Source organism: Belonocnema kinseyi, chromosome 1 (genome assembly GCF_010883055.1).
Source record: "Belonocnema kinseyi isolate 2016_QV_RU_SX_M_011 chromosome 1, B_treatae_v1, whole genome shotgun sequence".
Lineage (NCBI taxonomy): Eukaryota > Metazoa > Arthropoda > Insecta > Hymenoptera > Cynipidae > Belonocnema > Belonocnema kinseyi.
The window spans coordinates 172,796,753-172,811,585 of record NC_046657.1 but is presented as its reverse complement, the minus strand read 5'-3'; the positions used below and the strand labels follow the sequence as shown (position 1 = coordinate 172,811,585).

Here is a 14,833-nt window from a genome sequence, read left to right as displayed (position 1 = left end):
GGAGACCTTCCGATCGAGTACTTTTCGGACAGTATCAAAAAGTTAGAAAATCGTTGGACTCGCTGTATCGACCTAAAAGGAGAGTATGTTGAAAAATAAAACTGACTTTGGCCAAAAAAACGTCTCCATGTTTCATTTTTCAGAGACTTATCAGACTGCCTAGTACATCGAGGGAAAAATCGTATGGAAAACGAGAGGAAAGCAGTTCGCACCAGAATGGCACAATCGGTTCCAACGAAAATGGAAGTTTCTTCAAACTCAAGAAATAATATACAAAAAATGAAACAGGTACTACTCGTCTTTTAAATGTATATTAGGGGTGGCGATTTCCCCTGGAAAACCTTAAGAACCCTATAAATGACCTGGTATTTCTGAAATCGCGAAAAAAACCTAAAAATGTCATGGAATATAATTTTTAAAAATTTTTTTTCGTATGCACTTTTTAAATAATTTCGTATAAAATATTCAATTTTTAACTCATTCAAATGTAATTTTTTAAATTGAAAACATTAACATTTTTAATACGGAGCAATTTTTGTCTGTTTATTGAAACTCAACAATTATAAACAAAATATTAAAAACTATAAAATTTAAAAATTAATTTTCTCAAACAAAAAGCTTTGTTCCTTCAAAGTTTATTAAAGCTAAATTACAAATTTGAACGTTACAATTTTAGTTGTTCTATTTAAATCAAAAGTTTCCTGCGTGAAACTGTTGAGTTTTAATATATAATTAACAGTTAAACAGTTGTACATTTGGAAAAATTAGGATAAGTTCAGGAGATACAGTGAAACGTTTCAATAGCCCTTCCCTTCTATAGCCATTGTGAGAATTGAAGCCGCGCCGTATGTAGGTATAAGAGGAACTGTGCGGGGGTTGCGGGGTCTGCGGTTGTCACTCAGGCGAGGAGTCAAGCGTGAACAAACAAAAGCGAAGCGGGCTACAATGTATTAGTTCACACTCAAGATCGGCCCCAAAATCGGCGCTATAAAAGAGTTTCAGTGTATTTCAAAATTTTGACAAGATTCAATCCTAATTAAAATCTTGAAAATATTGATAAAATTTGTAAGCAAAATATTGATTTTTGCAGATTTTGAAATAAAATTTGAAGTTTTCAAGAAAAATTTTGAAAGGTTTTAAGATATTAAAAGAAATTTCTGAAGATTCTTGGGAAAATTGAAAGCAACTTTTTATTTTTAACAATTAATTTTAACAGAATGTTTAAAAAGATTTGAAAACAAAATTGCACAAGTTACAATTATTGATTTAAACGAAATTCGAGTAAGTTTAAAAGTTATTTAGAAGTTCTAAAATTAATAAAAAAATGTTTAAAAAGCTGAAATTATTTCGTATAATTTAAAACAAAATTTAGATTTTTGAAGATTTCGAACAATTTTTTGAAATTTCAAACAAAAAATTTTGTAGCTTATTAATCATTGCAAGAGGTTTCGAATGAATGAAAAATTTTATTGAGGACATGTGATAAGTGGGCTACGAGCCCAGATTCCTAACTTACCGACACTTTTTTAAATTCCGAACTTATTTTCAAACGAAGCGCTACATCGAGTTAAAATGTTGGTATAATGAATAAGAAGCACTAAGAAAGGTAATTATGGTCTTAAATTTTTATCATGATCTTAAATTTTTATCATGATCAGAAAAAAACCTATAAAAAAATTGGTTGAATCGTACCAAATAAAAAATTTCGTAATTAAATAGTTGTAGGTGCTTCTGAAGATGAAATGTGCCATACAAAACCCAAGGATAGGAGGTCAAAGGAAAGACGTTCGAGGTCAAGGGAGAATACTTTAGACTCTCTAGATTCAAGCCGAAAGTTAAAGGACAACTATCTGAAATCAAAGGGCCGGCTTTCGAAGTCTAGGGAAAGGCGTTCCAGATCTCGTAGTTCTAGGTCCATATTAATGCGTGTAAAATCGAAAGAGAGGCGAACGGAAAAGCGCACTATAACCAAGGAAAGTCGCTCGACATCGCAGGAGGGGAATCTAAAATCAGGCCGAAAGTCAAAGGACAACCACTCCAAAGCAAGTGCCCGATGCTCCAAGTCCAAAAAAAGGTCCAGAGAGAGGCGTTCCAGGTCTCACGGCCCAAGGTTCTCCCAAAGACGTTTCGATCGAAAGAAAGGTCAACGGGAAGGTGTTCTACATCAAGGGAAAAATCGTATGGAAAACGAGAGGAAAGCAGTTCTCACCTGAATGGCACAATCGGTTCCAGCGAAAATGGAAGTTTCTTCGAACTCAAGAAATACTATACAAAGAATGAAACAGGTACTACTCGGCTTTTAACTGTATATTGAGGGTAGCAATTTCTCCTGGAGATTGATGAAAACGCGAAAAAAAAACATAAAACTGACACGGAATATAATTTTTTTCAATTAAGTTTTTAGTCTGCACTTTTTAAACAAATTCATATAAAAAGTTCCATTTCTAACCCTTTCAAATCTAATTTTTTAAATAAAAAAACATTACAATTTTTAATGATCATCAATTTTTGACTGTTTATAGAAACTCAACAATCATAAATAAAATATTCAAAACTATACAATCTGAAAATGAATTCTTTGTAACACAAAGCTTTGTATCTTTAAAGTTTCTTAAACCTAAATTTAAAATGTTAATATTACAATTTTAGTTGTCCTATTTAAACAAAAAAATTATAAGTGAAACTGTTGAATTTAAGTATGTAATTTACAGTTAGAATTATTGGTTCAGACTGATTTATAGTAAGGTTAAGAGATATTTAGAAATTATGAAATGAATAAAAGATAATGAAAAACTGAAAATATTTTGTAGAATTTAAAAGAAAATGTAGATTTTTGAAGGTTTTAGAATAACAAATTTTGTAACTTTTCAAGCATTTTTAGAGGTTTCGAAAGAAGAACAGTTCTCATTAAGATCTCTAAGAAAATTTAAAGTTATTTTTTATTTTAAAAAGTTACTTCTAAGAGAAGACCTAAAAAGATTTCATTCGTTTTCCAAAAGTATTATGTAAAATTATCATAAATGACCGAAAATTTACATAAACTTTGGGAAATATATAAAAATATTTTTTCAGGATTTATTAAAAGTTTCAGGATAAATTTAAATCATTTTAAAGGAGAATATTTTAAAAAGTTTTCTGAAAAAAGTAAACAATCACTAATGTGCAGCTAATTAAAACTGAAATAACTTCATTTCTACTTAAAAGAGTTCAGTTCAAAAATTTGTAGAGAATTTAAAATGATAGCATGAACTTAAAATTTGTTTTTAATCTTTTAAGTTCAAAATAATTTATAAGAGTTAAAAATTTTCAATTTTCTAGTTTAACAACATTTATTAAAAAATGTAATCTTATCTTTAAATTCCAATGACTCCGAAAAAGGTTTACTGTCATGAATTCAGCCCATATTAGATTTAAAATAAAGTAAGCATAATTTACGGTAATTTCAAGGACAAATTATGATAACTTACCATAAATCTCCCAAAATTATATTTAAAAATGCCTAGAAATTTATGAAAATTTTCGGTCTTTATAGTAATTTTATACGTAAATATGTTAAATTACCATAAACTACCCAAAATTCAACTTGTAAACATTTTTATATATTTTCAGAAATGTATGAAAATTTTCGGTCATTTATGTTAATTTTACAGGTAAATATGGAAACTTATCATGATTTACCCAAACTTCAATTTTTAACATATTTATAAATTTCGGGCTATTTTCTGAAATTTTCTAGAATTTTTGGTAACTTGCGGTATTTTCATCAATTATATATAGTAACTTTTCTTAAATTATCACAAAATTCTATTATCTGCAACAAAAATTTCCTTACAGTTTTTACGGTGAGTGGGAGACCTAACGTCACTTTTCACTCCCTAGGGTGTAAAAAGTGGAGCTTTAGCCCGGTTTCATAGGCGTTAAAAAGAGCTGAAATCGTGCATGTATCATAACGATTTTTTTTAATTATTGAAACTCTTCCAGATCATCAGGAAATTTGTTTGATTTCAGAGCGAGTGCAAAATATGAAGATTTCTTAAGAATTTTCCGATATTTCGATAAATTTCAGCACTTTTTCCAAAATATACAGTCATTTTACATTCCGAAATAATTTTGCCGCAGCGACCGTCGAACAATTTTAATTAAAACTATCTAAAGCACTGCCCAAAAGAAAAACACCTGTAGCTACAAATTTGATAGCCACTAACACTTCTGTATGCACTAACATGTCTCCGAGATTACTCTTTTTTATCAAATCAAAAATGCCGCTGATTATGAATATCTTTGATTGGTTTTCATTATTTATTCATTATTAATGACAATTTAATTTTTTATTAACAAGAAAAATGTATAAAATCATTTTTAGCATGGCTGAGGGAAGAACTTTTTTGCCTCCTGCAATTTCTACGTATGACAAACCGTTTGCAATATAAAGCGTTATAAAGAAATAATTTTTTAACATAATTACCATAAATGTGAAGTTTTACCTCAGAATCTATGGCTCAGAATTTTTTTTTAACTTTTCAACTGTCTATACCGCAGATAGATCTTTTGAGAGGAGAAAGAAATCTTTCGATCGAATAAAAACTTCTTTCCTTAAATTGTTGTTAAGAAATTGCTGTTTTTAAAAGAAAATCGTTTAGGCACTTGATTTATTAATAAACAATCACCCAGATGAAGCAGTGTCATTATATTGCTTAAAATTGTTCCAAAACCTTTATCTAGCATTAATATTATAATTTGGCTTTCATAATTTGTTTTGCTAAAGTGTTTATAGCAATTTATATAAAACGTAACCCTCAATAACTGTATTGAAAAGAGACAATATCTACATACATGGAACTTACTTATAAAACAGAAACCTGGTAATTTTAAGCGTTATTATTACTCACCTCTAATCTTTAAAAAAATAACCGCCGTAATGAATATTATTTTTCAGTCTATATGTGTATCCTCAAAAAGTAAGTGTAGGCTCTAATTTTTGGGCTCACCCACTCCGATTTTTTAGCTTACCTATAATCTCTAAAAGCAACCCCTCTCTACCATGTAGATATGAAATTGTCAAAAAATAATCTTTCTGCGAATTTTCCAGTTTGAATTGAGTCTCTGATTTTTGGGAACCTCGAAAATACCCTCTCTGATTTTTAGGCTCCTTCCCTTGACATCTAAAATCAACCCCTCTCTACCAAGTATATATGAAATTGTAAAAAAATCATCTTTCTGAGAATTTTCTAGTCTGAATGGAGTCTCTTATTTTTTGGATCCTCGAAAATACCCTCTCTGATTTTTAGGCTCCATCCCTTGACATCTAAAATCAACCCCTCTCTGCGAAGTACATATGAAATTGTAAAAAAATAATCTTTTTGGGAATTTTCCAGTGACATTGAAGTATCTGATTTTTGGGCTCCTCAAAAATAACCTCTCCTATTTTTTTTCTTCAACCCTTGGCATATAAAATTAACCTCTCTGAATAAAATATAAATATAAAATATAAAATCTAACTTAATAGTTTTTTTTTAATTTAATAATTTTTTATGATTTTTGTAAAGGGCGCCGCTAAGTTACTGGCAAGCTAGCGCCGCCCGGTTTCCTCGAAAACTAATAGAGCAAAACAACTTTTATTTTGGGTAAATATTGCAAAAAAATATGCATTATATGACATTTTGTTTTCCGTTAGTGGTACCGCTGAGTTATCTGACCTTCTATTGTCAACTCTATGTTTCTCACTCTGGCTCAGTGTTTCATTTGACACTGCCCTGTGGAATTTTAAGCTAAGATTAAGACTTTGACACCTCCTCGGTATTACTCGTTAGTATTTTCAACACTGGGAAGTGGATATTTCGTAAATTTACCAACTCTATACCGGTGCAGTATATTTTACTAAAAAAATGTGTATAGGGGATACATACATTATTTGTTATATGTTATCTTAATATAAAATGTCAATTGCGACTTGATTTTCGTAGAGATCCTCAAGGAAGACTTGAGACACTTTTTCTCTTCCAACGTTAGCCTTTGTACCGGAACTTTGATCTAGTTCCGATGCAGAGGTACAAATCAGAATTAGAGTACCCTGTGTCTCGGCTCTCCCTTGATGATCTCCAGATTTTCGTAAAGTCATAAATAGATAACATTGTCTATAATTATAACTTGCAACATTCAAGAAAGTATGTACAAAAAGAACATTTTTGATTGTTGCCTTATGTTCTGACAAGAAAAGTAAGTAGAAAATCCTGACTTTATTTCTATAAGGGTTTGAAACTATTGTGGTAATTAAAATAGTATAGAAATCATAATGAAGTTAATTTAAGTTGAACCCGTGCAGAAGTTGCTAAATATTTGCCTTATTTCAGACTTAGGCCAGATCGTGCACATAATTTTGTGGATTTGAAATTTGGCCCCTTCTAGATCCCGACTTAGCAGCCAATCTTAACAGTATATGGCGCCCTATTAATTTCGGTGTCTAAAAAGGGTTGATTTTAAATTTCCCAAATTATAATGTAAAGTGTCAAACGCCATAAATATTTCAATTAATAGAAAGAGTGAGTAAATAAGTGAAGAAAAATTACAAAAACGAGCACAAGACGAGTGCGTATGCATCATATACTGGAATGGAAGCTTCTAACGTGTCCCCTGAGGGTTTACATTTTTCTTGCACCTTCTTCCCTATTCCTTTACACACCCCCCATACACTTACTTTGTGGTGGGAGGGTGACCTACAGTTTAAGGTGGGTTCCGAACCACGAAGAGCAACAGATTTAAGTACTTAGAGAAAACCATTTTCTCTAGAGGTACCGATCCCACGACTCTCCGGAGATGAACAACTCCCTTGCAAGGTTAGTGTTCACCTACACGCTTTAGCCCCCACGACCATCGTCTCACTTCTAAAATATCCGCAATCACCGAGAATCGAACGCACGCACCTCACGCTTATAAGTCGAACGCCTAAGCCCCGTAGGTACATATACATATTTATTTTCACGTATTGTTAGGTGATATGATATAATCATAAAAATTTTAAAATAACTTATTACCTTTAACTTTAACATAGAAATTAAAAACAAAAATATATGTCAAAATACTTAAATAGCTTATATACAAAAAAGCTGTTGAAGAAATATTTTGTTTCTTATCTTACATATTCCAGTGTTTTTATATCGCGATGTGTTTGATAATCCGATTTTTATATTCTAAAATTTCAGTTTAAAAGGTGATATATATGGTTTTAATATGATTTTATTAAAGATCCCTTTTAATTAAGAATAATAAAAATAAATTAATATCGACCCAAACTGGGCCAGAGCGGGCCCGACTAGGTTATCTCTGGGCGCTGTACTTCGGCCCCGATCGGGTACTGCGTTTCATTTCGAGTCTGTCCTAATCTAGATAGCCCGATTTGTGCCAAATTCTGCCCGATTTGGCCCCGATCAGATCCATATTGGAATTTCTGCTCGGGAAGAGAAAAAAGATTGACTTGGAAATGATTTAGAATTCGAACTCATACTATTGTATTTTCTTTAATGCAATACAAATTCACCAATCGAGTGTCAATGACGATGAATTGCATCACGAAATGCTTTTAAATAAATACGGCTTTTCGTCAGTTCAAAAAAAGAGATCATTAGAAGAACAAATTTACCGAAGTGAGACAGTAGATCAGATAAAAAAGGATAAATGCACGAAGCAATGTCCAAAAATCGTAGATATAAAACTTGTGGATCCGAGGACTGACCTAAGTAGATCTAAAAGTATGTTCATCAATTACTCTTTAAGCTTGAAGATTTTTAGGAATAGTTTTTAGTGGCAATTATTTGTTTAATCAGGACTTACAGTCACTGATTACAATATTAATTTATAGGAAAATCGAGTGACAAAAATGAAAGGAACGAGCCAATTTCAAGAAGGCCCGAAGAAATACGCGTAGATTCTACTAAAAATGGCGATACATTTAGCCATAGGACAGATCTTTCGAAACCTCAAAGTATATTTAATAATTGCTTGTTTTTATATATCAAGATTTCTAATAATGGTGTCAGTAAATACCATATAACTGCTTTTAACTTAGGTCAATAATTAGTGTATTTATTTATAGGAGAGATCCCCCCAAAAAATGAAAAGGTCACCATGCTTCTAGAACGGCCCAAAGAACTTAGTTATGACTTTCATTTGTATGAAAAAAAATCTAGTAAGTACTGAAAATTATATCTACATGCGAATAATAGAATAATATCAAGAAACCACACTTGATCATTTTATACAGTTTGCCATGAAAATATGTAGTTGTAGGACAATCTACTGGAAAACGAGATGAATTCTAAGCGGCTTAAAAATGATAATTCCGACGGTTACGAAAATGGGGATAATGATGGTAAGCATTTAATTAAATGTTCGGATCTAAATGAATTTTAATGAACGACAACTTAAACATAAAATTAGTCTTTATTTTATAATTAATTTAGAGTTTCAAAATTTAACGATAATAAGGTAAAATGATTTAAAGAATTTTTTAAATCTCATTTCTAAAGTATTTCTAACGTCTCGTATTAAACATTGCCTGTAAAAAAAGGTTTTTTCAATTTAAATTAAAGTTCCCATGTGAAGACAAAATAACAGGTCGTGAAACAAAGTATACGTTTAAAGAAAAAAGATTTTTGCTCGTAAAAATAATTAAAAGAGACTTAATAAAAACTTATTAATCAACCAATTTTATTCATTGCTTGGCGATTGCAAATCTCTTTATAACAAATCTTTTAGATTATGTCGATTTAATAAATTTTCATAACGAGCCATAAATTAATTATAGAAGAAAAAACGAATTTTATGTCTAAGGATAAGATTTTTTTTAAAACCTAAAGCACTTTAAGAATTTAGAAAAGTGACCAGAATATGTTCTAAATGTGTGAATAAACTAGGAATTTAAATGAAAATTAATACCTGTACGGAAGACTATGCTAAATTACTGCGGCTAGCTAAATTTCCTAGATTTCGAGCTATGATACTAGATATATTTATAATTATTTGATCAGTGAAGAACATCAAACATGTGATACTTACTTACGTTGTATGATTCCTGCCATACCGAAATTATTTGGGTAAACAACTTGTCTTTGTGTGAATAGAGTTATCGAATTTTCCATTTGGGAAATTAAGTACACTAAAAAAATTCATCTGTAAAAAAAGTCACGAACTTGTAGCTAGGTCTCGGGTACTGGATAAAAAAATCAAACATTAAATCCTTATTTCTATAAAAAATGTATGGATGAATTTGGAACTTTTTGACGAACAGTCCAAATTTCCTACGAACAGTTCAAATTTCCTACGAACAGTTCCTGAAAATTTTAGACTTAAATATAAAAAGAGAAAAATGTTATTGGTTCGATTTAATGTATATTTATTTGTAAATAGAACATAAAAAATAACATAAAAATACATAAAACATAAACTTTGAGTGCGTAAACACGCGCAATCATCGAGGCTGAACAATGTAGATATAATAAAACTTCTAGAAACTCATCTGACGAACTCAAACACACATACGCGTGCACATACGCACTGAGCGCACAAGCTGGAGAGTGCTCTGTGAAACTTTACCCAATCACTCATAATATTTTTGTAATTATTTACGGAAAAAAAGTGATGAACGGTTTTAGACTTGTCATATCGAGTTCGGCAATTCTTTCTCAAAATTCGCAGAATATTTACGAAAATACATCAATGTACAATAAATTTTTCTCATATACGAGACCTAGCAACTAGTTCGTGACTTTTTTACGTATAAATTTTTTCCATGTGGAAGGCACTATTTGCGCTTATAGACTACTTAATTTTTGTAGAAGGTGTTGTAGAAATCTTATTACGTAAGCAAATAAATATCGCGTCAAACCTTGAAAATTTAGCTAGCCCCAGTTGTTTATCATAATCTTCCGTACAAGTATTAATTTTGCTTTAAGGCCATAGTTTATTCAGGGATTTAGAACATATTCTGGTCATTTTTCCAAATTTCTAAAGGGTTTTAGGTATTTGTAAAAGTTTTAAACTTAGACATAAAATGTTTTATTCAGTTTTATAATTAGTTTAGGGTTCGTAATGAAAATTCTTTGACTCAGTATAATTTTAAAGATTTGTTACAAAGAGATTTGCAATCACCAAGAAATGAATACCATTTTTTGATCAACAAGTTTTTAGTAAATCCCTTTTAATAATTTGTTTTGAGCAAACTTCTTTTTTCATTGAAACTAAACTTCGTTCCAAGACCTGTTCTTACAAACAATGCCGCATTTAGGACGTTAGAAATACTTTAGAAATTAAATTTTCAAAAACCTTTAAATTATACTACCTTATTATCGTATTGTACAGCATTTAATATCTTATAGCAGCGAAAAATATACTAGTATACAGAGTGTGATGTACCTTTTTTGAAAAGAATTTTTTGCGTCTCTTAGCTGGAACGGTTTTGGAACATTTGTGGAACGTCTCTTCTTAGATAGGAAAATTTGAGAGATGTGCTTATTATTTTTAACCCTTGAAGGTAAATGCTCTATACATTTATATTTCACCTAGTTGATAGATATCGATAACATTTACAAGTCATTATTTGGTAGTATAACTTTATTTTTTTAGTAATTGTTTTTTTCGAGCAATGTCAGATGAAAAAATCGTTTTTCGTGAAACTTGACGACTTAGGAATATTGTATAGCATTTAATTTCTTACAGCAGCGAAAAATTTACTAGTGCACAAAGTGTGATGTACCTTTTTTCAAAAGAATTTTTTGCGTCTTTCAGCTGGAACGGTTTTGGAACGTTTTGTGGAACGTCTCTTCTTAGATAGGCAAATTTGAGAGATGTGCTTATTATTTTTATCCCTTGAAGGTGAATGCTCTATACATTTAGATTTCACCTAGTTGATAGATATAAAAAACATTTTCAATTCATTATCTACCGGTATAACTTTATTTTTTAAGTTGTTGTTTTTGTCGGGCAATTTCAGATGAAAATAGAGTTTTTCGTGAAACTTTATGATTCAAGAATATTATAAAGCATTCAATTTCTTATAGCAGCGAAATATACATTAGTATATAGGGTGTCATGTACCTTTTTTAAAAAGAATTTTTTGCGTCTTCCAACTGGAACGGTTTTAGAACGTTTGTGGAATGTTTCTTCTTAGATAGGCAACTTTGAGAGATTTGCTCATAATTTCAACCTGTGAAAGTGAATGGTTTATATCTTTAGACTTCATCTAGTTGTTAGATATAGTGAACTTGCAAGGCAAGGCGTTAATAAAGTGTTTTTGAAACGCTAAAATTATTTATTTATTTGCATAATCTTTTCGTCCTTGATACCGAGTAAAAAGCAGTATAACAAATATTATATATTATTTAATTGCTCCTTGTACAACGAAATAAAGGTTATTTTATTGCGTGGCGTAATTTTACATAAAAAAAAGAATTCATTATAGTTATAATTCTGGCCATTTTCAAGAAAAATAGTCCGGAATAAAATTATCATAATCCGCACGTTTTGAATAAGTACGAGCGTGGAAGCTTTTGCAGATTGATTTTCAATTTTCAAACAATGTTGAATGCTTTCTCAATGTTAACATTCTATAAGAAGAAAAAAGTATGGTATGACACATACATGTGAGTAGGTATTTTAATATCAACAGAATAAATATTAAATCTTGATTTTTTAATTCTATTCATGATAAAATATGAATATAATTTTTGTTATGTTTTTATTTTTCTAATGTTCTTAGATTAGGTTTTGGGAACGTAATTCGGAAGTTTTTTGTACACATCCCTAACACGTCTCTTTAAAAACGTTGTATAGACAGAAAGCGGCCTGACATAGACATCATTACGTCGTATTTAGAACATGTTTTTTTACGTACATCTATAATACAATTTAACGTTTTTCAACCTTTTTTTGGTCTGCTTTATGATGTTCCGAAAACATGCTTAAAATTACAGTCAAAAAGGACCTTCAAATTTGTTATTAATCATTTTTAGATAGGACGAGTAGAAATACTTAGAAATAATATTGAAACTAAACAAATTAATTTTATGGAAAAGCGACAGAAGTTACAATGAAATGTTTAATAACAAAATTTTGTTGTGTGGAATGCGCACTTCTTTTATTTATAAAAAGAAGACAGTACTAATCAATTTGCTTAAACAACAATGCATATTATGAATTGCAATATTATTAATTTATTAAAATGATACATTGTTGAAGATAGCTGAGGATAAAATATGTTGCAAATTAAGAAGAAAATATTAAAGTTATCATTGAAAATAACATTTAAACATTGTTTTTCAATATTTTAATAAGCAGTACCAGTACAAGCTACATAAATAAATTCGATGCTTCGACATTTAACTTTAATAGGTATTTGCACAAATATGGGAGATACAAAAACCGAGCGCGTAACGCCAGGTTTGATAAGAATCGTGCGCGAAGCTCGAGAACAATAAATCAGGCGTTCTAGATTCTTCTTATTATTTTTTTTTAAATTATTATTGTACGACTTAATGTAGATGTAAAATAAATAATCTTTTAACGGGAATATAAATAAAATAGTTTTTTAATAAATAATTTCAATCGATCACATTTTTTTCTTTTTGTGGTATTTCGTTTTTTCGCGTATAAGGACATTTTACAACTTCATATAAAAACATAAAATGTAATTTTTAAGCAGAAATTACAATTTTTATCGTCGTAAATTCGAAATTTTATCGCGAACTTTGACAATTTACTTAATAAAAAATTTGTTCAAACTTCTTATAGTGTTTTGCTTTCAAGTGTTTTGTACCATTCTACAATGATTGAGAATTCCATGAAATCTTATTGTTTCGGAAATTTTACAATTTATCATAAATATGGATTTTATAATTTATTCTTTAACAAAAAAGCAGGAACAAAAATTGTTGCCCCAAAAATTATATTTATAATTTGTTCGAATTTTATACATGAAACCATATTTTTAAACGTATTCTTTCAAACTTTAAATATTTACACTGTTGGCTTAGTACTTTTTATATTCTCATCATTTATGATTGAGAAAGTATTAGAATTGTCGGAAATTTGACATCACACTTTTTCAACCGATCTCAACATTTCGAGACCCCCTGAATCCAAAAATCAGGTTTTCACGATGGCGTCTGTATGTCTGTCCGTCCGTCCGTCCGTAAACACGATAACCCTAAAAAAAGTGAACGAATCAAATTCATCTTTGGCACACTTTTTTTAGGTTCAAAAAAAGGACGAGTTCGTGAACCAGCTATGTCGATAAAAATACAAAAAGTGAGCGCATTTTGAAAATTTTTGAGACGACTTTTTTCTGAATTTGAAAATTCTATGTACGAATATTTATGGCATTGAAGAGAACAAACAATTTATCCTAATGACTTTTTTCGATAAAAAGAAAATTCTCAAAGTTATAACGTTTTCAAAATTTTTTTAATCAGCCGAAAATCGAAATTTGAAGCCGAAAAACGCAAGATATGAAAAAAAGTCAAGACAAGAGAAACATTTCTTTTCGAAAGCCCTACAAGATTATCATAACCAATTTTTGGATTTTCTTCAAAAATCGAAAATTCAAATTTTGATTGCACAAAAAATAATGGAAAATAAAAAATTCCATTTTGTGGACGAACTATGTAGGATATGAAAAAAGATGAATTAACAAAAATGGTTATCTTAAAAAAGATCTACAACTTCATTAAGAATCACTTCTCTATAGAACGCATGTAAATACTGCCATCTAAAAGAGATCTTTTTGATAAAGTTTTTTCAAGTATTCTAAATGCAAAGAATAAATATCCGAGCGCGAAGCGCGAGGTGTAATTATGTTCGAGCGCGAAGCGCAAGATTCAACCGTCGCGCACCTTAGGCGCGCTCAAACTTGTTTGAACTGACGATAATCTGTACTGGTGTAAGTTAGGAAGAAAATAGTTAAATTATGAAAGAAATGCATTTAAAATGATGAGCCTTGAACGGGAAAAACATTAATTTTTAACAAAGAAGCTTAAGTTTTAAGGATATGCTTGAATTCAATAATAAAAGAATAATTTAAAACGAAGAAACTAATAGTTATTATTGCAACCAAGATATTGATTTAATTTAAAATTAAAAAGCAGTAGACTTTATCCACGAAGATGAGTTCTCATAGAAACTAACCCAGTAGTTGATTTTTCAATGAAACAGATTAATTTTCGACAAACAAAAAGGACCTAAACAAAATGCATACATTTTTAAGAAAATTGTTCAATTTTCAACTACAACAGAGCCATTGTGCACCAATAATGGAGTAGGTAATTTTGAGTTAAAGATATTAATGTTCAACTAGAAAAGAACGAATTTTCAAGAAAACAGTTTAAGCTATAACCAAATAGAAGAATTTTGTACCAAACGAGATGAAGTTTGGACCAAAAATATAAATAAGCGCATCTATTTTACAATAAATACTTTCAACGAACAATAGTTAGCTCATTTGATTGGATTCTGTTAGTTTAGCTCCCAGGTAGACGACAACAAAAGGACTTTTTAATTAAGAGAAAAAGAGGAGCGACCCAGGGACTACCGCCTTCTGCACTTTTCCCGCAAGTGTTTTGGCATATTGTTGACACGCAGGGATGCTTTTTAGGTCATTAGCGAGTGAAAGCTTGGCACCTCCAAGAGCGCCGACGATAAGGACGATTAGTTTAACAGAATATTCCGGGTACAATCGTTTCAACTGCCTTATAAGGTCTCGATACCTCTCTTTCTTTTCATTCTCCTTGGCTATGATGTTTTTGTCAGCTGGTGCCGAAAATTCGATAACAAACATGGTTCGCTTCTC

General features: G+C 30.4%; 1 protein-coding gene across 7 annotated transcripts in view; it reads left to right on the top strand.

The window, feature by feature from the left end:
- LOC117172680 overlaps positions 1-14,833 on the top strand; it is a 305,863-nt gene that overhangs the window by 108,540 nt on the left and 182,490 nt on the right. For 4 of the 7 annotated variants that reach the window (XM_033360840.1, XM_033360830.1, XM_033360822.1 and 1 more), the window contains one exon: positions 8,090-8,182. The exons of 1 other annotated variant lie outside the window; for it this stretch is intronic. In XM_033360840.1, the coding sequence (XP_033216731.1) occupies positions 8,122-8,182 (61 nt within the window). In that variant the 5' untranslated portion in view covers positions 8,090-8,121. Of the gene's footprint in view, positions 1-8,089; positions 8,183-8,257; positions 8,366-10,439; positions 10,526-10,779; positions 11,149-14,833 lie in introns of those variants that run through there. 2 more of the 7 variants (XR_004467048.1, XR_004467049.1) reach the window with 2 other exon arrangements.